The 27285-nt window shown below is 38.1% G+C and overlaps 1 protein-coding gene across 8 annotated transcripts in view; it reads right to left on the reverse strand.

Annotated features, from left to right (window-relative positions):
- Positions 1-27285, reverse strand: part of RapGAP1 (Rap GTPase activating protein 1) — a 503114-nt gene that overhangs the window by 296053 nt on the left and 179776 nt on the right. The window contains exon 1 of one of the 8 annotated variants that reach the window (XM_067766592.1): positions 18657-18770. The exons of the other annotated variants lie outside the window; for them this stretch is intronic. Within the exon in view, the coding sequence (XP_067622693.1) occupies positions 18657-18730 (74 nt within the window). The 5' untranslated portion in view covers positions 18731-18770. Of the gene's footprint in view, positions 1-18656; positions 18771-27285 lie in introns of those variants that run through there. 8 annotated transcript variants of the gene reach the window in all.

Genomic DNA, 27285 nt, shown 5'->3' on the forward strand with positions numbered 1-27285 from the left:
ATAAAGGTGATGATTTTTTAAAAAATTTTATATTGCGACTGGCTGAAAAAATAAGCGAAATCAGTGATGCAAAATCCTTTAGTAGGTTCTAGTGGCATAAACATTAATTTGAAATAATTCTTACCTCATACTTAAGTTGAGGATATATATACGTATGAGAATTTATGCAATAGCGTCTGAAATGTTAATTATAATTTTCACACTTCATCCTTCAAAACCCAAGTCTCCCGGTTTGACATAAGGTTGGCGGCCCTATCCAAACTAGTCCCTTGGAGTGAATCACATTGATTATAGCCTATCAACCAAGTTTAAATATCACCTACAGTTTACGGCTCCTTTTACAAATGTGAATACGTAGGCACATATACATATTTACCAGGTGAGGCTTTGTCCTTCGCAAGAACACTCAAAGTGATGGAGCAAAAGCTTTCCCAAGACAATCGAACTAATAACCATGTGTGCTACTACCCTAACGTAGTGGACAGTGGAACTAGTTTGAAAACTGAAGCTACGCGGTCATCCATAATGAGCTCTTATATCATAAGACCGGTAAACAACAGTTAACATCTTTCAACTTAAAACTAAGACTATTGAAATCAATGATGTGAACAATAACGTCTGCAAACTTTGGTCTACATTTTAAAATTTGTATCCAAGGTCCTTGTAAAATTTTAATTATGTAGATGCGCCGAGGATTATACGATTTTCACCCATGTCGCAATGGCATCCACTTAGTTTGCTTATGATTTCGAAGGCGACATCCTTGGCCGAATAGTCACCCCCTAACGTTTCAAGGTGTTTCTCTGGTGTAGCTCGGCAGCATATCGCGACAAAAGTATCCGTTAGAAAGTCTTCGGAGCTACACCTAGAGCTTCTAGGAAAGTGACGTCGATGAAGGTATGAGTTCGAAGTCGCAGTCCTATAGCTTCTGTGCTGGCATATGGTGTGAGGGTCAGGAAGCGTTGTAGCGACTGGTGGTCGGGATTGCTACTGTTCGCACATCGGTAATTGTTGCTCTTCAAAACAGGCGAAAAAACTGGAGGCGCCCCGTGCCACGAGAGTCATGAGTATTAATAGGCAATTAATAGCAACCGTGAGTCGCCTTTGTGCGTGACCGCCAAGGAGCACAAATGATTTAAAGAAATTGTGTTCGCGACGATTATTACGAGTTAACCCTAGGTGAAACTACGCTTTGCACGATATATGCAGACAAAAGTGTGGCTATTTAATGCATCTCCATTTCTTTTCAGCAGACGCAGTTGTATCAATTCCAAAGACTGGGGTTAGGTTCGAAGCCTCTCTGGAGTAAGTGAATGAGGGATAATCCCTCCGCAAGGAGCTACTCCTGAAAATTTTTGAACTTTTTGATCTTTCCGAAATGGCCAACACGTTGATTTCCATAAATACATACAAACAAAACTTTTCCTAAATACTATCTTTTTAAATAGAAAAATCAAGCTTTTTAAAGTAAGAACACCGGCGAACGCCGGCGCGCCTCCCACGTCGCCGCCGCCGATAAAGTGATCGGCGTAAACCTCTAGTACCTATGTGATAATAAAATTTTGTCGCTCAGAGTTTTTTGTTCACCCTACGCGCGTTTTTTTCCAAGAGTTGGAGGTCAATGTTGGCGAAAGCAATTACAGTGGCCGCTGGCAGAAAAAGTAGCACAAAGCATCCCACATATATAAAAGTAACACGACTCCAACGCAAATATTTTACGGCTATTGAAAACCACATAGCCTCATTTTAATTAAAAATCCTTCCGTAAATTGGCAAATCACTCCGTCAACAGGAGTTGGCATTGCGTTGTTGTTATTGCTACTCTTATCTCAAAAATCATGTAAAACAAGAAACGGCAATTGACACCAAATAACCGATTCGCGCAGTGATGAAGCGAGAGGGGCAAGGGGCTATCATCCCCGGTCGTACTCCCAAAGAAGCGTCAAATGGTCCGCAAAACAAAAAAATATTGGAAAATTTTAAAAGTTCAACAATTGATTTCTTGAAAATATATTTCAATCTTAGTACTAGCGTAAAGGGCCCATTACTGATACTTAGCATAGACATGACTTGACTTGGCAACTTAGCCACGATTATACTCCACTTAGCGCATGCAATCTGGCATCATAATCAGCTGTCATTTTATTGTGAAATATTTGCTACAAAAAGTGGTGGTTTTTAAACAAAGTTAATTTTGAGTACTACAATTAATTTATGAGTGTAAAAATTAACATAAAATAACATAAAAATAAATGTCAATGTGTATGACAAAATGTCAAAATGAAATGGAAACAAACGAATGACATCTCAAAATGTAAACGTCACTTAGAACTTATATAGAAAATCAAAATTCAACAGACTTCTAAGTCAAGTTAAGTGTTGCTAAGTTTTGAGTAATCAGTAACATCCAATGTCCATTTAACAGAACTGTAAGTGACAGTTCTCAAGTCAAGTCAAGTCTATGCTAAGTATGAGTAATGGACGCTTAATATAGTAATTTGTAATAAATGTAATATCACCTATCTCTGCTGTCAGTTCAAAGACAGAATATTTTTATATGGTTCAGCTATATGGTTGGCTCATTCCTACAGCAACAACATACCTTTGTTCAGATTGTCAAAAATCTGTGTGTTGGTGTTAGGCGAGTGAAATGGAGAGAACACAATAAACTTTGCAATTCTCGTGTGTTGTGAAAAAATTATGCGCTAAATTAGATGGATTTACTAAAAAAATAACTTAAAGTGCTGTGAAACTATTTTTGCCAGTGAAATGCAAAAAATAAAATCAGCTGATGAGATGAGCCAACCAACCAACATAGGTTTTGAAATTAAATGTTTTTAAAACATTCATTTATTTATACTTATGTAGAATGAACAATAAGTATGTCTTGAACATATGTATTTTATATGATCGTGTTTTTGCAACTCAATTTTGAGGCCTTAAAATAAAAGCCTAGTTTGTGCCCATGACTCAAGATAAGCTCACTACGCTACTGGATTTGCATGCAACTGACAGTTGAAACATTTGCAGATCAGAGATCACATTGCACGAAATATTTACATTGTATGCATAAGCAAAAAACCAATTGGCTAAAAATATTAAATAATTTGCGGCTTATGATGCATAAATTGATTGTAATCATTATGTAAACGAGATCTACATGTTTTATGCCAACTCGGAACAGCAATAATTTTTGCGAAAAAGCTTTTACTCCGAGTGTTTGTCAAGTCACTGTCGGGGAAAGACCCCGCTTAAAATAACTTTTTGAAAAATATTTTGATGCTGCTTCTCCCGGACCTGCGGTGTGTTGTTGTGATGGAAAAATAGGGATGTTTTTACCACAAATATTCACCATAATAAGATGTCCCAAATGTACAAATGTAGAAAGAAATATGAAATAATATGAAATGTTGTCGTGATGGGTCAACTTCTTTTCGTGTCATGATTTCCCAAGCTAACGAGAATGCTTGACCAAAAAGAGGCAACACCACAAACTTTTTCAAAGATCCCACTTTTTCATATTATATTGATATAAAACTTAATTGTGTAAATTTTACGCAAAAATACCATTTTCTTGGGCGTGGCTGCTTATATCGTGACGAAGACCATATATATCTTTATAAAATGACGAAAGATATATTTTTCTGCAAAATTTTTGGCTTTAACAGATCACCATGACTCAAGTTTTATAATAGACCAACGATCCTGCTTCAGTTGGAAGTATGCACTGACGAAATTTCAACTTTTATAAAATGACAAAGGTCTGGCCGTCACGGGCTCTTACTCTATTTATAAAGAATCTCTATTCAAAATTTTCTTATATGCATACTTTGATAAAAGCCATCCGACATTAAAGTAACAAATTTTAAATGGATTATCATTTCAAAATTCGGCCAAAAATAATGGCTTAGAAATATTACCCAAGTCGAGTAATTTTTGATTAAATTAATGAAAAAGTTTAAAAAATTCATATCTTCCTCCTGACTAGAATAAAAAGCCAAACAAAATAATAATGGAATAGAATAAAAGCTTCTCACTCTGAGTTTACTCTGTGATTTTACCTAATGAAACAAATATTTATCAATCAATATGTTAAGCAATTCAACTACAGAATATTGCAAAGTGCGAAAAAATTAACGTTTTTATTCAATCCATATATAATTTTCTCAATTCATGGAACTGTTTTCCTCATTTGGGGAATCACCGAATCGGAGTTAGCTACCACCTTTGCAGGTGGAAACAATTCAAAAGTTATACAAAAATTAATCTTGGGAGTTTGGAGCCTCTTTATTGACACTGAAATTCTTTCGTAGGTTCCATAAAAATGAAATTCACAGATATGTCCGTTTTTTACCAAATTTATTTCAGATGTAAATAGATGTATCAAATTACAAATGCGTGGAAGTACATCCATAGGTGTATTCACAAGCAGTGGAATTAGCTATAAGCTATTCACAACTTAATTTGCAATTAGTCGATAACGGTATAAACGTTGAGGCCACAAACATCGCTGAGGTCATTCATTCATTACTGATTGCCGTGGAGAGCCGTCAGAGTTGGAGGCGTTAGTTGCAACACGATAGTTGCGATAAACAACAAATACACACCAGAGTACCCACATCTTACACATTTATGTGCATGTATGTATTTTTCAATCGCATACACGCTGTGGTTTTGCTATTTGTCAGCACTTGTCGGTACAGACTAAATGTAAAATTGTATTAACATCAAATCAAATCAAATGAAACTGAATTGATTGATGTCAATACCAACAAAGCGATAAAAATAATATACATATGTAGATGCAATAAAAAAATTAAAAATTCAATTTTGATTTAAAAAATCCATAAGCAATTGCCGCAACAGATTGTAGACAACATTTAAAGACAACGCCCGCCATCAAAATCAAAGTAATATTTGAACTTGTTTTACCATAAGAGATCTCATTGTAAATATGATACAATAAGACAAGTATTTTATTCGTAATAAGCATTATATGACTGTAAGTAATTGTCTTCATTAACTCTCACGCTAACGCCGCGATCATACGTGGTGTTCCCCGCAAATAAGTATTACATAAAATATTTTCTGTATTTATTTTTGGCGAGTAGTATTGCTTGTTAGCAAGTATCTGGAAGAAAGTTACTTTCGAAGGTTTCTTGCAACTTCCAGGTGGTTTTTCTATGAAAGGTTCTCCCACACTTCTCAAGGCTTTATAGTTTATGTGCTGCTAGAAACACGAGATTTAAATACAACTAATCAAAAGCACTTTAAGTGTTAAATGTGAATGCAGACTAAATTATAAGGCATTTAACGCCAAGTTCGCGGGCGTTTCTACTATACAGAAAAAACGACTTAAAAATCTAACAATGAGCTTTTACGGTAAGCTGACACTTTTGCCGGCAGCACAAAATGACTAGTTTGAAATGGCCGCGTTAATTTAGCAAGAAGTTAGCGAGTTCCAACCCAACAAAAAATGGTACATATATGTGGTTTTAAGCAAAAAGTAATATGACCTCAGCGTTTCCTGCTCTGCTGATTTACACATAAACCGTATAGTAGGGCGAACATAGTACATCATACGTCTTAAAATGACGTTACATACGTAAAGGCTAAATGTGTAACACTATCGATATTGATATCGAAACACATTAATGTTTTTTAGTATCGAGCAATGTATTTTAATTTTTTATTCCTTATTTCAGACTCTCACAACACTCACGCCAATTTAGGGAAGGGCATTCGCAACTTGTTTATGGAGTTCACAAGGTATCGTAAAATCAAGTCTTATATTGGAAACCATGATAACAATACAAGACTCCTGAGAACTGCCTAATAGCATTAACATGAATATACATAAGGTAAGTGTCAGTGTTGTATCTAGAATTAAAAAAAGCCCATATCCCTATACAATTTTCCTCCTATATATCGATTAATGATGATACTTCTGCAGTTCTAGTAAGAGTATCTTTCAGAGAGGAAAAGCGATATCATTTTATTCGAAAACTGTTTAGATAGTAGTTCTATGTGAAGAGGGCAAATGTTTTTCAAAGGCATATTTTTTCTGAAACTTTAGTAGTAGGTTTGACAGCGATAAAATAAAAATACCACACTGAAAGAAAAAGACTGGTTAAATCAACCGAAAAACGGCTCAATTGAACTGAAATTTCTGTAAATTTGTATCCATCGCAACAAGATGTTTAATCAACTGCGCACAAATCGTTCATTCGTAATTGACTGTTTTAGTAGTCAAATGAGCAAAAAAGGTTGTTGCGACAGCTTTGTACGAAAGCACCTATGTTGCCACATACATACGTACATACGTAAATATGTGAATAAATAAATACGGATGCTTGCTACATATACATATGTACCCACTTACTAACCGAACTTCAATTGGGCGTACATCAAATATGCTGACACACATTAAACATTATACACATTATTATTTTGTTTATTAAACGCACTTTTACCAAATTTTATATTTTATAATTTATTTAATTTATAGTCTGAACTTCGCCTTGCAAATAGAAATGAAAATAGTAGTCACAAAACTGATTCTCAATTCTTTCAGTTGCAGCTCAGCTCATTCTCAAATTCTTCTCTCGCATGTAGTTGCCACACTTGATTGTTTTGAACAAAACTTGTAGTATAAATGTTTGACATAACATTTTAAATAGAGAACTTGCAAGTTATAGAAAAGTAAAGAATCAAATCACTGGAGTAACTTTACATGTAATTCGGCAAGTTTAATTTTCGTAACACTTTAAGTTGAAACGATTCCAAAACAACTCAAACTTTTATGTTGTCTGAAACATCAACATTAAAAAAGGATGTTTTTGTTATCTTATTAGATATGTTAGCATGAGTGAAAATTCGTGAAAACTTGAACAAAATATTACTAACTTTGGAAAAATCCTGTTCATTCAAACAAAACTTTAGCAACAAGAGGGCGCAATTTTGCATTTCGTGAAAACTTGAACAAAATATTACTAACTTTGGAAAAATCCTGTTCATTCAAACAAAACTTTAGCAACAAGAGGGCGCAATTTTGCATTTCGCTTGGACGAGAAGTTGCAAAATTGTACCCGATATATAGGTGTCTCGGTATCTCATAATTTTTTGCGCAGCAAATTCAAAAAAGGGTTTTTCGTTTTGTATTGATAACCGAAAAACTAGTTTTTTGTTGTTTTCCCATTTTGTGTGTTTTTTCGATTTGCTGGTTTTCTTATTTTGGTGTTTTTTTTAACAATTGGCACCATCGTCATAAGTACAAAGTAGAGAGCGCAGTGAGCGTAAAATTCTCTTTGAAATTTGCTCATGTATTTACTGTTGATCGCTGTTGAAATGACCAGTGAAATCAGTTGTGTTAACAGAACATTCAGTTAGATTGATTAGGAATCTGTCAATTTTACAGAATTTTGTTAAATTAAGAGCGAAAATTTCTCTTCGGTTGAAATGACTAAACTAATTTGTTCACTTGACAAAGAACTCGGTCGAATTAACCATAATTCGATCAAGTTCACCGAATATCCGTTAAGTCAAGAACAACAGAACCGATGTGTTGATTTTACTAGCACCATTTCTTTCAGTGCATATACAATTTTTTCAATGGTTTGGTGATATTCTTGTTTTCGAAGTTTGTTTGCTTCTTATTTAGTTTCTAATGATTGGTCAACCGGTTTATTAAAATTTTTTAAATGTTGGAATTCCTGTTCCTGTAGAGAGAATATAAATTTTTTATAAAATTTTTAAAGTGCATCTTGAAATGCATGTGAGCCTTACCATTAGAAACGTGACTCGTCTTATTTTAACAGCTTATTAAAACCTTTTCTTAAATTGTCTATAAGCTTTAATATGAGTTTTTTATATTCTATAATATCCTTACTAAATGTTTAATTTTTCGGTGGATAGGTATGTACATATTTATTACCATTATATAAATACAGAATTTACAACACATACTAAGTAGACTTGTACATACATATGCACATATATAGTTTTAAATATTTATGAGGATTACACTTTTTATGGGCAATGTGCAGTCTCATTAAATTTCTTAATGTTCCTATATGGTGAGTAAGAAATGTTCCGGACGTCTCGCTTCATTAGCCCAATTATGCTAATGGGCTTAGAGAATCGAATATGAATTTATTTAGTAGCCCTGCTCTGTATAGCAGCATCAAACCGTGTTTTCTTTAACATGAGCACGAATTATTAATTTTTAATATGTAGGTGTGTATATCTACATATAAATATGTATTAGAAATAGTAGCTGCTAGAATTTCTTGAAAAATTGTAAATTGTTGATAATTTATTGCCAGTAGGCATAGTTGTTAATATAACAATTAGCCAAGGTAGTTTTAAAAATATTTATAAGTGTGTTTTGGTTAAATGATATTTTATCGAACAGTAAAGTGGGTGCTATGGTTTAAAGTAATTCTAGGTTAACTAGCTATGCGGATATAAAAAAAGTGGCACACTCGCCCATGTTTGCAAAATTCTGCTAATCAAATCATCAAAATATCCAAATGTTTTTTTTGTACTAACTATAAGAAACATCTTAACCCAGATAGTCCCAAGACAAAACCGGGAAGGTAACCAAAATAATTTTTATGTTTTCTGATTAAAAAGACATGTCTAAACCTTTTTAAAACACTTAATTCATGAAAGTGGATTTTAAGGCCGTACTATATTTAGTACATTGGGAACATATGCGTTGTGAAAGAAAAAATTAATTTTTAGTATGAAATGAAATAAAACACTTCACACGCACTCCAACATCGCATTTTGAGCATCTGGTCGTGGTCCGTTCATGACAAAATCCACAACGAGTTTGCTTATCCTGGTGAACCACGAAATGATTCATGCCATCATAGCGTAAAACTGATCCTTCCAAGCTTCCTCTGGGTCCTTTTTGGTAAGTTTGCTCTTTCCGATTTTGCTGCAGTAATGTCGTTGCAATGACTCTCCTAAATTTCAGCTGGTCCATGTCTCCATTTTTTTTTCGATGTAATTGCCATGCATTTTGCACAGCCATGTCAATACAGTGGGTCAACAAACAATGATGCCACTTTTTTCCTCTGATTGAAACTCTATATAGGCTGATATTTTGATCGGAACGATCTACTCCACCCATATTGGCATTGTACATATTTATGAGATGCGGTTGCTTTTTTTGCCGTCGTGAGTAACGGTTTACTGTATGAACCGGTTGTACTCCAGCAAAGTTTTATATAAGGCAAACTACATTGTTATCATGCCACTTCACTGCTATTATATTTTCGCTAGAGATTTTTGCGTAGTCGTAGGATCCTCGATCATCCTTTTTCATGATTTTTGAGTTCAACAGAGATGCATCTTTTAGCCTGTTTTCCCTTATTGTTCCGGTTGAGTATAAGTTCCACTCAGTGAATTTTTACATCAAAGGAACTGATCTAAAAAAGTTATCGAAAAATAGATGGAACTTTCGATCTGGCCAGTTGTCACTTAAGGCTTGTGCGTACTCCAGCACAACTCCGCCTCCAACACGAAAATCGTCATACCTTTTGCTTATGTTTGTTGATATGGTTCAAACTAATTCAAGTAACCTAACCGGGTAGCACCTACCCACAACTTATAGCCGTATCGAATCGGTTTTCCAAGGATGTACTGTTTACAACCATGACGGCCATAATATGGTACCATGGCCTCATCAATAGAATGCATTTCCTCTAATGGTGCATGCTCCATGAATTTTTTATTTATTACATCGAAAAGAGGCCTTACCTTTGCAAACTTGTCATCAGTATCCAAATGTTGATTGTTGCACACATGAAAATTAGAAAAAATCATATAAAATCGGTTTCTAGTTATTGCATCTCATATCAGGTCACTGTGACAATCTTTTTCGCGTTCCCAGTACATTTTTTTTCTTGGAACCTGTACGTATCCGCTCAATATCAAAACTCCTATGAATGCTAAAATTTCGCGCTTTTCAAAGTTTGCATTGATGTTTTTTTTGTTGGGCTTAGTTATTAATTTCAGTCAGAATTAGTTCTATTACTTCATCATCAAAAAACTTAAAAAAGAACTCTAGAGGATTTTGCGATTCCATTGAGAATGGAGGTCCCTCGAAATCCGTAACAGAAAATTCTAAGTCCTCCTTTACCCAGTTATATCTCTTTTGTTTTTTTGCCTTACGTTTTCAAAGATTCTGCTTTTTTGCTAGCTCGCTCAATGGCAAGTCGTCATCGGAATCATCTGATGAAGTATGCTCGGCGTTTCTTCCTTCAAATACAACTTCTGCTGGAGCCCGCAGCTGAGAAGCTGGAACGTTATCTATCTGCAGATAGTCCTCGTCCCCGGAGTCTTCATATGTCAATTCATCTACTGCATCAATTGGTGGAAAAATACAAATTTCTTCAACTCTATTCCCATTATCATCGTCATCCTCCAAAATAGCAAGTATTTCGTTAAGTGAAACACCCCTATGAAATAATGGCAAACACAACGCATATAGTCCCAATGTACTAAATATAGTACACCCTAGTTTGTTTAGCCGAAATAGATAAAATTTTTTAAGAAAACCTATGTTTTTCATATTATACTGAAATATTGGATATCTTTCTTCAACCTACCGATAAAATTTTTCATTTTTATAATATTTTATATTGCCTTACATTTCGAACCGTATATTGCAATTTTGCATTTTGCAATTTTGTCAAGCTTCGACAAGAAAAAACACGAAATCTTAACTCTGCCACCAACGTGCGATGTATGTCTAACGACTGCTGCAAGCATAATGAACATTTTGTGGCATTGCGCGCGAACGAGAAGGTTCAATTGCGAGCATGACGCGACATGATCTAGGTGTACTATATTTAGTACATTGGTACTATCTGGGTTAATACATATACATGTATAGCCACATACCTACATGTAAACGTATGAGCTTAGTTATTTCAACTAAGGGTTTTACTCTCCCTTTATTACAAAAAACACAGTAAAGGCATCTTTATTAAACTGCAGTTCTGTCCAGTTTAGGGTAGCACAGAAATAGTTGTGGAGGTACACCGCGGCTTAACTACAGCGCACACTCGCGAACTGTTTGTGTGCTGTTGTACGATGTTGTATCCCCTACTCTATAATTTAGACAAACCCAAATTTGGCAAAACCACAATACAATTATTAATTTGCAATATATCACTGGTTGTTCAAATGTCTAGTGATATACATTTCATTCGTCATGAGGGCAATTCATCCCACTTTAAAAAGTTTCCACACCCGATTATCGGATATTCAGTTAAAATTAATGTCTAAACTTAGAAGCCGTCCAGACAGTTTTATGTTTTTATTTTTAAAACTACATGAAGTTTAAGAGCTGGCTAATTATAAAGTCAGGGTTGCCAGGTAATTATAATTCAACGTATTCACTTATAAATATGGATTTGAAATTAAAGAACCTGGATTTGGTTCGTTGTTTTGATCTTGATTTGTTTGATCCATAGGCAGTGTGCTTCCATATATTGTAACTCTTAATTTGGAATTATTAGGCCCCATTGTAGACGTTTTTGCTGTTTAATCATATCCGAAGCAAAGTTTTAATTTGTTAAGAGCCGTCACTCGATACATTTGCAAATTACTAGATGTTTTCTCAAGGTAGTCACTGGTTTCTTTTTCATCAAATACATTTATAAAAATTCTTTCTATACATTTTTATTTTAATGATTGCATTAAATTAGTTAATTAATTCCCTTTCCAATAGTTGCAAAGTTAACCAAAACTTCCTTAAAAAACATTCCGCATGAATTGATTGATTTGTTGTTGTCAAAGTATCGAGTGACGGCTCCTAAAAAATAAAACCTCTTTGTGCGTTACGTCGCGAAAGCTGCAAATTGTAGGCTGAACTCAGGCCCATAGCAGAACATTTAGCTCTGGCTACTCCTAATACAAAGTATGTACTGTGCAAAAGAATAAAATATGCAAGAAAGGAAAATGGGATAAGTTTACAACAACTGAGGCATGACGTGGCTGAATGAGTTTGTAACACTTTAACCATCGTAGGAGTGCGAGTTCAAATCCCATTCCCGGGAGAAAAGGATATGGAGAGATTTACAAGGTATAAGCGAAACAGCTATGGCCTTTTCCGTCCTGATGTCACGTTGTTTAAATTTTTCCCAAATTATTCAAACAGAAATATTTTTTGCTTGCTTGTTGGGACAAGAATCACTTCTACTAATTCCATATATTATTTATAAATGCAAAAATAAATTCAGTTTCCTCTGGCAACCCTCTGGCAAGCCAAAATTGCAAAAATCAGTGAAAACCAAGCTGAGATTGACTTATTATCCCTTTCAACCTATCCGAAATAAACAACGTCATGAGAGAAGGGATGAAATGCGAATCTTTATTATTTTGCACATATGAGTATGAAGTATGTTCATATGTAGGTGCATGTGTAAGTATGAACTACTATCAAACTCCCGTGATTCGCAAAAGTGACTTTTTATTTCATTTTATGAGGAAGCTAGCAAAATCCGTCGTTACATTTAAAGTCCGTGACGATCGATTGTTTTAATCGCTAAATATCTGTGTTACAAGGGTAAACGTTGTGCAATGTTTGTGAATAAAACAAAACTGGTAAACAAACACAGATAAATGAAAAAAAAAAAACAAAAAAGAAAAAAAAAAATACATGAATAGGAAACATTCCAGGGTTCGCAATATAAATTGGAAACGTTAAGTTAAATGATTATTTCTGCTGTCACTGATCACTTGAATGATACTTTGGGGGTGCAAATAATATGTCGATCTTCGCTATCTTAAAAATCGTTTGCTTTGCCTTGTAAGTGCTTTCTAATTTTCTCACCACAAAATCCCCAGCCAACATACATACACATGTTCATTGACATGCACATGTGGCGTATGTATATACCCAAATAAAATTGCTATTTTTTTAGGCAATTGCAGTCCCAAAATTTTTTTGATAAAGAACGCCTTCTTTGCTTGTAGCAGGGTGTATTACTAAAGGGAAGAACAAAATGCAGTAGAATTTACCTATTTGTCCATTAGCATGTTTTGGAAATTTGCAAATTAAATAGTAGTTTATATGTTATGCAACGAAAAATTAATCATAGATATGCATTTTAATAGCACATATACAGTGTGACAAAATTAAAAAATTCTCGTATTTTTGATTTGCATCATCGTCATCATTAATTGGCGCTTAACCGCCTAAGCGATTTTGGCGGTTTTGTAACAAGTCACGTCAACTATTACTGTTTCCCGATAGCTGACGCCAGTTGCATCAACATTCTAATTTTTTTCACTCAGAAAAAACACTTATCTAAAATGAGGAAACATTTCCTACACAATTTTTTTTTTTTTAATTAAGGATAATTTCAATGTAATGAGTAAGAATTTTTTATTTTTGTATACATTTTTTCGTTAATTTGAGAAAAACTTCTTCATTTTTTTTTTCAATCAAGAATACTGGACTGAATACTTCTCAACCTATTTACGGTTACCAAGTTAGCTCAGTGAATAAGAGTACTCGGCTGTAAAGTGGCGGACCTCGACTAGAAATCCACGGCCATGACAGTTACACAATAAAATATTAAAAAAATTTATTTATACAAATTTTTCCATTTTTAAGAAAATTATTTCTATAACCAAGGAAAAACTATCATTGTGTTTTTTTCGTTTTCAGGAGTTTTTAGGGTTTTTTTTTTTTGAGTGCAGAGTTAATTTTAAAATTTGTCAAATATGTATGTTAAAATAAGAAGGCCGTTCTGCAAGTGGGCCTGATTTTCTGAGGAATAAATCAAAGCGATCCTTCTCGCAATTGAGTAGTTTTAGGTTCGTTCGGAAACCAGTAGCAATAGCTTTGTTCGCGTATTTTTTCAACAGAAACTTACAAATAGGCAAAATCCTCTCAACTATCAGCTGTTTCCTCTCATAGAGAAAAATATTTAAAAAAGTACGCGAACAGAAATCCATCAAAAACTATCACAATTAGCGAACAGCTGATGAATTATTTGGCGGCAATTTTGGCAATGTTGTGTCATAGCTGGTGGATGTCCGTAAAGCGCCCTTTATACAATAAAATCTGTTTCATGCAATCTGTTTCAACTGCTCGCCACAGATTATCGAAAATTTTGGAAAACATGCAATCTGTTTGCGATCAGTGCCATACTCCATGCAATCCGTTTCAAGTGAAACAGATTGCATGAAACCAATTTCATTGTATATAGGGCGCTTAAAGTTTGTCCATCTTATTCCGCGAGAGACACCAATTCATCCAGATGTTCGCCCTGATTATTTTCATTAACATATATCTTTTCCATGCTTTATTTTCCGGCTGCAATACTTGAATTAAATTTCGCAGTTTGCGTATATTACAACCAGCAGTTTTTTGATCAGCTTTTTTTGTTTGTAAATTGCTGTTGGCAAAAATTTTACCAAAAGAAAATTGCAGCTCTCAGCAAAATGAAATGTCACTTTACTCTCTCTTTTCCTTCATTTTTTGGTAGGCGAACAGAAAAACTTGTAAAATGTGCAAAATCAACAGAAAACTGGAGTACCCGAACGAAGCTAATATCAAAAAAAAAAGGAACATCTTCATGATTGCATGCAAAAGAGATTTAAGACGAACTAAAACTTGTTTGTTATACACTAAAGCCACACCAGTTCAAAATGAGAGACTTCCCCTAGAGGGGTAAAAATAAACATACATAGATTCATCATGTAGTTCACGTACATATATATCCACACATTTGGCTTTTTGCACTGCCAATTAAAATTTGCATATAAGTTTTTAACAGTTTAGCATATTTTTGGGCGTTTAGAAGTGGCATGCAAAGACTATTGTGCTATTATAACTCGATTGGAATAGTGCAAAAGCCACAAAGTATAACAGAAAACAGAAAACATATTTTGGTATGTTGTTTCCTCTATTGTGTGTGTTTGTGAAAAGAAATGGCTGTGTACATGAATATGCTAATGCATATGCATAGGCCATTAAACAGCCGGCTGGAGCGTGCTGAGCTTGTTTGGAAAACGTGCTAAATTTTTGCTTTGGACTCATAACTATATTGGAGTTTAAGGATAATTTTTAAAAATGTTTGCAAATCTAAACTGAACAAATAAAATTGTGTGATTAAATGAAGTCAACATTTTTAAATGTGTTCCTTGCGTATTGAAATCTACTTTCTTCATTAACCTTCAGGCTGCGAATAACCTAATTCGTTATTGAACTATCTTAGCACCATTAATAGAGCTGGGATTTTGAAAATATTCATGTACCTGTGGTTTTGTCACAGCGTCTGAAGCTCTGAAGAAAACGCCGTGACTCATTGACTGGCGGAGTCTGCGGCTTGTTCGCAAACTCGCCAACTAATGATGAAAATCACAGATCTGATCACACCTCTTGTCACAGGAACAGTTGGGTGCGATTTCTGCGTTGACTAAGTAGCATTTGATGTCGAGGTAAACTGCTATATAAGCGGATATATAAATGCACTCTGATCGGCGTAGCCTCAATTTGTGCGCCAAAGTACTGCTAGATATCACAGAAAGATAAGTGCGAGCGTGTTTGCATATGAACATGTAACAGTTCACGGCGACATTTAGCGGTAGACAGGACCAAAAATCACAGATTAATTGATTCATATTGTCACGAATATTAGCAAAATTAAGGAGTGCTGCCATCTCTAAGCCGATGCTAAGTAGTGACGTGAATGCACATCAATAATTCAATCATTATGTATCTACATAAACGAAACAATAACTGCGTCTACATATATGTACCATGTACGTATACGAGCAGCGGAGAGTCAATGCACTAACACATGCATATATCTGAGATACTCCTATAAGTATGCAATGAGAAAAACTATAAAATTGTGCAATTGTAGTTACAGCTGAGAAGTTTGAGAGGTCATGGACAATGCTAGTGGATTCTAGAAAATGCGAATGTTAAAATCAAAGAGTATAAAAGGCGACAGATGTAGAGGCGCTGTAATTCAGTTTGATTTGAGTTGTCAAGCAGTTACGACTAAGACGATATCTAGCGAGCAATAGCAGTATTATTTTGAATAGTGGAGTTTCATTTGAGCCATCAGTTTGGTTATTAAGCTATTCGTTGCACAGTTTGAGTGTTATTGTGAAGTATTTTAATAAAGGCCATTTTTCCATTATTCAATATTGGAGTTATTTATTCAACAGTTTAGCGATACGAACCTAGAAAAAGGGCAAATAAGAGGATTTGCAAGTAAATTCGTTACAATATAATACCAGCTAATTGTTTCTGCGCGGAGAGCTGTGATTAGTTCTGTGATTGCGATTATTGATTTAGGTAATATTGCTCTTCCAATACTTCTGTTCAATCACAGTCACATCTAAAAATCGCTGCATCTGAGCAGTCACAATCACAATGAAATAATATGTGAACTAGAGACAATGCGTACTCACTAGATCCATAATATATTATTATTTTTTTAAATAGTTGGATAGCCTAATTTTTATCACTTAATTGCAAATGGTTTTCAATCCGTGATCGTATGTTACGATTCCATAGTTAAATGGGATATTCGAAGAATGAAATGAAATTATTAGTGACAACAAAAGGAATCTTACTTTTATATCTGTTCATAGGTAGAGGAAAAAAAGTTTTCATGGCCCACTATGAATGTGATTGACAAGACGAATTATTGACACCAAATTTGACCGATCTGGGTAAATTTTTGGAGGGGTCCATAACCTATACGATTACATCGAATATAGCCTCCCATTGTACCAATTATGATACCGGGTGACTATGGTCTCGAGATATAGGCCAAAACATGGACCCGGGTAACTCCAGGAAGTGTTTGTACAATATGGGTATCAAATGGAAGCTGTTTATGAGTACTTTGATACTGGGAATTTTTCGTACCCCTGGGTACCTAGGGTCTCGAGATATAAGCCAAAACGTGGACCCGGGCACCCCCAGAATATGTTTATACAATATGGATATCAAATGAAAGCTGTTGATGAGTACTTTAGTACAGGGTAGTTTTCATACCTATCGGTGACTAGGGTCTCGAGATATAGGCCAACACGTGGACCCGGGCACCCCTAGAATGTGTTTATACAATATGGATATCAAATGAAAACTGTTGATGAGTGCTTTACTGCAGGGTAGTTTTCATACCTATTGGTGACTAGGGTCTCGAACATGGACCCGGATACCCCTAGAATGTGTGTGTATTTTGGATATCAAATGAAAGCTGTTGCTGAGAGCTTTTACGTAATTTTCATTGTGATATTCGATTTAGCCGCATCAACCTTGCAAAACTATTAAATATGCATGCGAAGCCGAAATAAAGACATGAATTAATAATACCCCCATACCTATTTACATACGTCCTATTCGATTGGCTTGAAATTTGGTATATAAATTTGCCTATATTAGTATTTACGATGCTTTTTTCCGGGAAGTAGACCAGAGACGGACTGGGACTGGGATTAGGAATGGGGCTGAGACTCGGGGTGGGACTGGGACTGAGACTCGGAATGGGACTGGAACAAAATACGTACCACCCTCTGGGTCTGGTAATAAGATATGAAGAAGAATGAGAAAAATTTGAGAGAAGAGAAAAGAGGGGAGACTGAGAAAGAGATAGAATGAGACGAAGATGGAGATAGATGAAGCGAAAAATACGGAGGGAGGAGTGAATACAAAGATTAGGAAAAAGTGTAGAGGGGCGAGGGCACATTTAGACCGAAAAAGTTTATTAAAATGTATGCAGATATACCAAATTTAGGGCAGAACAACGTCTGTCGGGTCTGCTAGTATAGACATAAATCCTTTCTAAAGTTTTGCCAACCAATGTTCTTGAAGTCAGCTGCATTTCACAAGCCACGATTTTACTGGCGTCTCTGATAACATTGCGCCATGGTATTGCAAATTAGAGTATCAACACCAGAAGGCCATTCTTGAACTCAGTGCATAATGAAACTTCCCGCATCGTTGCATAGCACTATTCTGTAGTCGAACCATCTAGCAGAACTGGACACACTTTCTTCAAAATTGCCTTTTAAATGCGAAGTGGAAAGTCTCCAAACCTTTTCGGTGTTTTAAGGCTCTCCCTTTGACGATACGAGTTATACATCGAGAAAACATTCATTAATTCATTATCTAGTGCTCAACTGTCTCGAAAACGTTGGTCGTATAGTAACAAAGCGCGTCCGTCATGTATTGTTTGACATAACTGACGGTAATTGAAAATATCAATATCATGGCAGTAGGGGCCACGATCCAGCAGTTCGAACAAGACCTAATAATTATCTTAGGACAATTTTGAAGAAGCTGAAACTGAAACGCTAGGTGTCCATGCGAAAGTTGCGACTAAGATAATTATCAATGTCATATCCTAATCATATCACAATCATAAACAATATAAATTGAAACTATCAATTTGATATCATTATATACCTCACCCTCACTTGTAATGCTTCTGTTAGAACTAAACCTGTTAAGGTAATCGATTATTAACAAATTTGTGTTTAATATCTTTGACGTCACGGCAAATGAAAATTTTGACGATTTTTGTCGCAAATGTATGCATCAAAGTGTGTGAAAGATTGATTAATAGTGAATACTATATTGATAAATATTTATTCATAATACGTACAGCATTTTCTTCATATGGCGCTTCCGGGCCACCAATGTATAGGATTCCTTATGTATGTTATTAATGTACTTCATTTTTTTGCCGAACAAGTGTTTTAGTCGAGCAATTTTGAACTTTTTATCGACTTTTCCACGAAAAACTATACGATAGCGAAGCAAGTAAGAGCGAGAAGTGATTTTCGATTAAGAGCAGGATTGTATCTTAAAATTATTGCTTTTCAATAACAATAAAATCAGGTAAAAAAAATATTCGGTGTTCGTTTAAATTGTTGTTGTTTTATCGTATTTTTTTCTTTTCGTGTGCGTAGCCAGGTAGAGTTGTTATTGAACTCTAAGTGGTTCGTAGTGAAGGTTCACTGTAAAATGAAAATGTTGAGCAGGTAGTAAACCAACTATATGTATGTCAATAACAAATAATTCTTCACTGATTGAATGGGATGAAAGTAATTTTTCTTTAATATATTTTTTTCGTGAGAAATTTAAACTGGTTTCTAAAAGCAATTTTTTTTAAAGGTATTAATTCACACACATAATTTATTAACTATGCATTTCGATTTCTTTGTTATTTCACAGACACATAAAGTGTAAGTTAAGCCACTTTCACAATTATATAATTTGTTGGATTTTATATTTTGAACCAAAGTACTTCACAATTCGTTTCAATATTTGTATTTAAGTAAGTAAATTCTTTTTCGATCGCTTAATTTCACTTTAACTATAAATACGTGTGTGTTTTATACCGGATGTCACATACAAAATGAAAAATATTATTTACGCATGCGCTATCAGTATAACACGACTTCAATTCTACTATTCAACTAAATATAAGAAATCATTCAGCCGGTCTTCATCCCCTGTATGCGCATTGTTGGTATTTATCGGCTCACTGGTTATGTATTGTATTGACTCATGCCGCATGCTTACATGTTTGAGGACCAGCAGTACGAAATTTAAAGGCCTAAACAGAGTACTAGCGAATCTTGGCGATTTCTTCGTCGTTAAAGTCGGCTTAGGTTGGAGTGAGCTGACCGGCCGGTAAGAGGCTGCACATAGATTGAATTTGTGCATTAGTAGTTTTACCGGAATTCGGGGTATGCCTTCCTTTAAATAATCATGTGAATTTCTTAAAAATTTGTTTTGCTTATGATATTTTTTAGCATTTTCTTCTTAGAATCAGATCTTAAACATTTGTTATCAAGAATGGATCCGATATTCGATTTGTTTAGACATTTTCCAGCCGCCATAATCAGAAAGTGGATGCATTATATTAGTCACAGTCAGTTATAGTTCAGGATATAACAATAAGTGTCTAACAAATATTTATTGATAAAACGAATTATCATATTTTTAGCCACTCCACTAAATTAACTTTGATTTTCTGTCAGAGATCGATTAAGGTAACTTTAAAATTTTCGGCAATACCTTGTTAAGAAGTAAAGAAGTCTAAGTTCGGGCGAAACCTGAGATTATGTATTTTAAGGATACATTTAAAGAGAAATGTCACGAACGCTAAATAGTCTCAAAGAAATGTTCTTACAATGTAACATCATCGATTTCGAATTATGGCATTAAAAGAAGAGATTAACGTAAAGGGGCTAAGGGGGGCAGATCCGGCAGCCGTTGTTCTTCCTTAAATTTGATATATGTATGTTTTTACCTCTTACTCTACTTCCCCCTCTCTCTATCTTCGTATATTTCTATCTCTTTCTCCGTCTCTTTCTAGTTCCCTCTTCTTTCTTCTCTCTAGTTCTTCTCATTCTTCTCCATCCCCCATTCTATTCCAAAATCCGATACAGATGAATATATGTATGGACTGCACATACTCAAGTATCAATAGTTTCAGCAAAACAAAGTCGGATTTTTGGTAACATGAGATTTTTATTGCCTGGGGGCGCGGCCCACCCACTTTTCCAAATTGTTTTTCTTTAAACGATGTTTCGAACATAACGAAATAAAAACAAGTAAGGAAGGTTAAGTTCGGGTGTAACCGAACATTACATACTCAGTTGAGAGCTATGGTGACAACATACGGAAAAATGAACCGAGCGAAACCCTGGAATGTGCTTGTATGACATGTGTATCAAATGAAAGGCATTAAAGAGTATTTTATGAGGGAGTGGGGCATAGTTCTATAGGTGGACGCCATTTATGGATATAGCCATAAAGGTGGATCAGGGTTGACTCTAGAATGCGTTTGTACGATATGGGTATCAAATGAAAGATGTTAATGAGTATTTTAAAAGGGAGTAATCCTTAGTTCCATAGGTGGACGCCGTTTCGAGATATCGCCACAAAGGTGGACCAGGGCCACCCTAGAATTTGTTTGTACAATATGGGCATCAAACGAATGGTGTTAATGAGTATTTTAAAAGGGAGTGAGCCTTAGTTCTATAGGTGGAAGCCGTTTCGAAATATCACCATAAAGGTGGACCAGGGGTGACCCTAGAATTTGTTTGTACAATATGGGTATCAAAAGAAAGGTGTTAATGAGCATTTTAAAATGGAGTAATACTTAGTTCCATAGGTGGACGCCGTTTCGAGATATCGCCATAAAGGTGGACCAGGGGTGACCCTAGAATTTGTTTGCACAATATGGGCATCAAACGAAAGGTGTTAATGAGTACTTTAAAAGGGATTGGGCCTTAGTTCTATAGGTGGACGCCGTTTCGAAATATCGCCATAAAGGTGGACCAGGGGTGACTCTAGAACGTGTTTGTACGATATGGGTATCAAATTAAAGGTATTAATGAGGGTTTTAAAAGGGAGTGGTGGTTGTTGTATAGGTGGTCGCATTTTCGAGATATCGCCATAAAGGTGGACCAAGGGTGACCCTAGAATTTGTTTGTACAATATGGGTATCAAAAGAAAGGTGTTAATGAGTATTTTAAAAGGGAGTAATCCTTAGTTCCATAGGTGGACGCCGTTTCGAGATATCGCCATAAAGGTGGAGCAGGGGTGACCCTAGAATTTGTTTGTACAATATGGGTATCAAATGAAAGGTGTTAATGAGTATTTTAAAAGGGAGTAATCCTTAGTTCCATAGGTGGACGCCGTTTCGAGATATCGCCATAAAGGTGGACCAGGGGTGACTCTAGAATGTGTTTGTAGGATATGGGTATCAAATTAAAGGTATTAATGAGGGTTTTAAAAGGGAGTGGTGGTTGTTGTATAGGTGGTCGCCTTTTCGAGATATCGCCATAAAGGTGGACCAAGGGTGACTCTAGAATGCGTTTGTACGATATGGGTATCAAATGAAAGGTGTTAATGAGTATTTTAAAAGGGATTAATCCTTAGTTCCATAGGTGGACGCCGTTTCGAGATATCGCCATAAAGGTGGACCAGGGGTGACCCTAGAATTTGTTTGTACAATATGGGTATCAAAAGAAAGGTGTTAATGAGCATTTTAAAAGGGAGTAATACTTAGTTCCATAGGTGGACGCCGTTTCGAGATATCGCCATAAAGGTGGACCAGGGGTGACCCTAGAATTTGTTTGCACAATATGGGCATCAAACGAAAGGTGTTAATGAGTACTTTAAAAGGGATTGGGCCTTAGTTCTATAGGTGGACACCGTTTCGAAATATCGCCATAAAGGTGGACCAGGGGTGACTCTAGAATGTGTTTGTACGATATGGGTATCAAATTAAAGGTATTAATGAGGGTTTTAAAAGGGAGTGGTGGTTGTTGTATAGGTGGTCGTATTTTCGAGATATCGCCATAAAGGTGGACCAGGGGTGACCCTAGAATTTGTTTGTACAATATGGGTATCAAAAGAAAGGTGTTAATGAGTATTTTAAAAGGGAGTAATCCTTAGTTCCATAGGTGGACGCCGTTTCGAGATATCGCCATAAAGGTGGAGCAGGGGTGACCCTAGAATTTGTTTGTACAATATGGGTATCAAAAGAAAGGTGTTAATGAGTATTTTAAAAGGGAGTAATCCTTAGTTCCATAGGTGGACGCCGTTTCGAGATATCGCCATAAAGGTGGAGCAGGGGTGACCCTAGAATTTGTTTGTACAATAAGGGTATCAAAAGAAAGGTGTTAATGAGTATTTTAAAAGGGAGTAATCCTTAGTTCCATAGGTGGACGCCGTTTCGAGATATCGCCATAAAGGTGGACCAGGGGTGACTCTAGAGTTTGTTTGTACTATATGGGTATCAAATGAAAGGTGTTAATGAGTATTGTTAAAAGGGGGTGGGCCTTCGTTCTATAGGTGTTCGCCTTTTCGAGATATCGCCATAAAGGTGGACCAGGGGTGACTCTAGAATATGTTTGTACGATATGGGTATCAAATGAAAGGTGTTAATGAGTATTTTAAAAGGGCGTGGGGCTTAGTTCTATAGGTGGACGCATTTTCGAGATATCGCCATAAAGGTGGACCAGGGGTGACTCTAGAATGAGTTTGTACGATATGGGTATAAAATTAAAGGTATTAATGAGAGTTTTAAAAGGGAGTGGTTGTAGTTGTATATGTGAAGGCGTTTTCCAGATATCGACCAAAATGTGGACCAGGGTAACCCTGAACATCATCTGTTGGATACCGCTAATTTATTTATATATGTAATACCTGCCAAGATTTTAAGGGTTTTTTATTTCGCCCTGCAGAACTTTTCATTTTCTTCTACTTAATATGGTAGGTGTCACAACCATTTTATAAAGTTTTTTCTAAAGTTATATTTAGCGTCAATAAAACAATCCAATTACCAAATTCATCCCTTTTTTCGTATTTGGTGTAGAATTATGGCATTTTTTTTTCATTTTTCGTAATTTTCGATATCGAAAAAGTGGGCGTGGTCATAGTCGGATTTCGTTCATTTTCCATACCAAGATAAAGTGAGTTCAACTAAGTACGTGAACTAAGTTCATTAAAGATATGTCGATTTTTGCTCAAGTTATCGTGTTAACGGCCATGCGGAAGGACAGACGGGCGACTGTGTATAAAAACTGGGCGTGGCATCATCGCCCATTTTCACAGAGAACAGTTAGCGTCATAAAAGCTATGCCCCTATGGGGGTTAAGATACTTGGCTTGGATATCATACGTGGTTCCAGGCTCTGGATCAGGGACTGGTATCAGTCTTAGACCGGCCATAGTGACGAATTGTCACACGTGATTGGTTGTCACGTCCTGCACGAGGTGCCCCTGCTTCTACTGATAATGGCGGATCTAGAGAGGACAACTCGATAAAACCCGCACCCCTGAGTCATTGTGCCGAGCTCAGGGGAGGGAGGACCCTGTTAAGGGTCAAGATCGGTACTCAATGGTGACGAACCGGATTGTTAGGGACTTGATTTTGACTATGGATAGGAATTGATGACTTTGGGCTGGTAGGTGCAGTATTCTGCCACCTTAGTAGGTCGGGGTGAAACCCTATCGAAATGGCTGGTAGGCTAATGCTGCACCTGCCCACGTCCCGTTAAAACCGTGGCGGGCCTCAAGGTACGTTCCGGCTCCGTCGCCGTTAAGTTGGTGGTGTAGGTGCGGTTGAAGATTTTCCCGCTTTGCGTCCGGTCTGGCTCTGAACGCATTACTCATAAGGTAATGCGTCAACCCTCGCGTGGCCTCCCTGCGCAGCATAGATAACCACGGGACCGTTGAAGGGCGACTACACAATCGGCTCCGGATAGCGGCCTTGAGGGGGGACTTCTTAGAATGGACACGAAGACGAAGAAAAAGGAGGGTAGGAGTGACGGCGAAAGTCGTCATGGTGCGGGGGACGCGACAGGTGCGGAGAGTGCTCCGAAGCAGGTCGCCGCCAGCCGGGAAAGCTCCCGGCGGGTCAAAAGGGCTGATCAGACGGATCAGCGCAGGGGTTTGGTTTCAAACCCCGTAGGTACGGGTAGTTCGGTTAGTGGAGGGGTGTCGAAACCGACACCCAATGTAGGCCCATATGGGGCTGTGACAGGGAAAGGCAGAGGTCCGACGAATGCGACGGAGCAGCCCAGTACTAGTAAGGAAGCCCTGTCGCGAGGAGCTTTCCCAACGGGAGCCCTGGGGTCGAAGCCTGCCGGGAAAGGTAGGCGATCGACGCCGCGTAGGAAAGCTCTGGGTGATCGGCGCTTAGCTGAGAAGATCTTGGAGCGCTACGGCGGAAGGGATGCAGCTCAGATGTCTGAGAAGCATTCCCGGACGCTGGAGTGGGCCAGGAGCGTCGTAGCTTGCGACGACCACACACCGGTGTCGAACGATGCGGGTGAGCAGCAGGGTTTGGGGGCTATGAAGCGGCAAAGGTCGGATGAGCGGAATGCCTCAACGACAAAAAGGGCCCGAGGAGGTGGGGACGCAATTTCGTTTAGCGAAATCGCTAAACGTGCAGGCTCCATCACCCTCGGGGTCCTGGATAGGAGTAGGGAGGATGGTGCCATCTCCCGAGAGGAGTGGCCGTGGGTCGCCAGCGCCATATCAGCGGCCTATATGACCGCTGTTATGGAGAGCCCAGGTACGCGGCCATGCTTCGAATACTCGGGGTGGTATCATGGTTTTAGACTGATTACTTGTGCTGACGAGCGGTCGGCCTGTATCTTTAAGAAAATAATTTCTTTGGTAGGGGAGGTCTGGAGGGGGGCCAGACTCGAGGCCGTGGAACGGAGGGATCTCCCCCTTCGACCGAGGGCTCGGGTGTGGTTGCCTGCCGGGCCATCTCAGCCGGAGAAAATACTCGAACTAATGCGTTACTGCAACCCGAACCTTCCGACGCATAACTGGAGGGTCCTCAGAGTAGAGGAGGCTGTTGGGCCACGTCGGCAAGTGCTGATTCTGCTAAACGCAGAGTCCACCGGTCCTCTCTCTGACACGAGGGGGGTTATCTCCTATGGCCTCGAGCGTGTGGTTCTTAAAATCTACCACGCCGATTCCAGGGGGGATGGTTCCTCTCCCACAGAGACTGTTCGGGAGGTGGAGGCGTCCGCAGGGGAGCCAGTACCCATGGTTGTGGATGCTGACTCCGCTAATTTGGACAGCGAAAGCACTGTTGACGTCCCGTCAATAGCGGGATCTGTCGTCAGTGCTAGTCGTCTGGCTGATAGGGCCGAGGAGGAGCTCCTGGCCTCCGAGGGCGAATCATCGATGGCGGGATCCGTCATCAGTGTAAGTCGTCTGTTGGGGGAGGAGGAGGATCTCCTAGTCTCCGAGGGCGAAGCCGCCAAGGATGGGGTGCAGAAGAAGAAGAGTGGTGTTGATGGAAATCCGTCAAATCAATCTTCAGCATTCTAAGGCGGCTTCCGCAAACTTGTTGCTCTGTCTTGAGAAAGGCGGAGTGGATATTGTCCTTGTCCAGGAGCCGTGGCTGAGTAGTAACGGCGGAAAAATTTCTGGATTAAGGACGGGAAAATTCAACACCTTGGTGCATGGGGAGGCAGGTAGGCCTAGATCCTGTGTGCTTATTAAAAAGGAATTTAAAGCTTTTATTCTCTCTAATTTCAGCAATGCTGACGTAACCACGGTCTGCCTCGAGCGAGGCAGTAGCGAATTGTGGGTGGTCTCAGCGTATATGCCCCATGGGGACATAACGGGACCACCGCCTGTGATACTGGGCGAAATCACCGCTGAAGCAAGGCGGAGAGGTGTTGGCGTAATCATAGGTGCCGATGCTAATGCACACCATAGCATATGGGGGAGCTCGGATACGAACACCAGAGGTGAGTCTTTATTTACTTTTATTGTAGATGAGGGACTTTGTATATGTAATAGGGGGAATGACCCGACTTTTATTACTGCGGTAAGGGAGGAGGTCTTGGACCTCACCCTGGTTAGCAGAGAACTGGAAGATCGGATATCTGGATGGAGGGTTCTCAACGAGCACTCTTTCTCTGATCACCGATATATTCAGTTCTCGGTGAATGAAGAACGTCCCGGTAAAATATCTTTTAGGAACCCTAAAAGTACCAACTGGGACTTGTATTGTAGGAAGTTGGGAGAGCTATTGCCTGAGGCGCCTATCGCTGGTTCGGACCTGTCCGAATCTGAAATAGACGATCTGGTGGAAAACTTCACCTTGGCAGGCAATAGCGCCTTTCAACAGTCCTGCCCACTGAAAACTTACAGGGGGAAGGGCAAGCCGCCCTGGTGGTCTGATTCCCTTGACGACCTAAGAGCGTCCAGTAGGCGGCTCTTTAATAGAGCCAGGAGGAGTAGACTACCCTCGGACTGGGAGCTCTATAAGGTGAGTCTGGGGATTTATAAATATGAAATAAGGTTAGCCAAGCGGGATTCATGGCGAAGCTTCTGTGAAAACGTGGAGGGCTGCAATGAATCCGCGAGGCTTAGAAAAATACTCTCTAGGAATCCCGCCCCTCGGGGGTATCTGAGAGATGATGGTGGGGACTGGTCGATGAGTAGCGAGGAGTCCCTGAGACTTTTACTGGACAATCATTTTCCCGATGTCCCAGTTGCGCAGGGATCTTCGCTTGCGTGGTCGGCGGTTGCTGGCCATGCAGAAATGCCTGCCATCCCACTACGGGAAAGTCAAATATCCTGGGCTATAAATTCGTTCAAGCCCTATAAGTCACCCGGTCCGGATGGCATCATTCCTGCGCAACTTCAAAGGTCTTTAGGGATTTCCTGCCGCTGGTTGGCCATCATCTACACTAACTGCCTCAGGCTTAACTATATCCCTAGGTCGTGGCACACGGT

This window comes from Eurosta solidaginis, chromosome 2, assembly GCF_040869045.1.
Source record: "Eurosta solidaginis isolate ZX-2024a chromosome 2, ASM4086904v1, whole genome shotgun sequence".
Taxonomy (NCBI): Eukaryota; Metazoa; Arthropoda; class Insecta; order Diptera; family Tephritidae; genus Eurosta; species Eurosta solidaginis.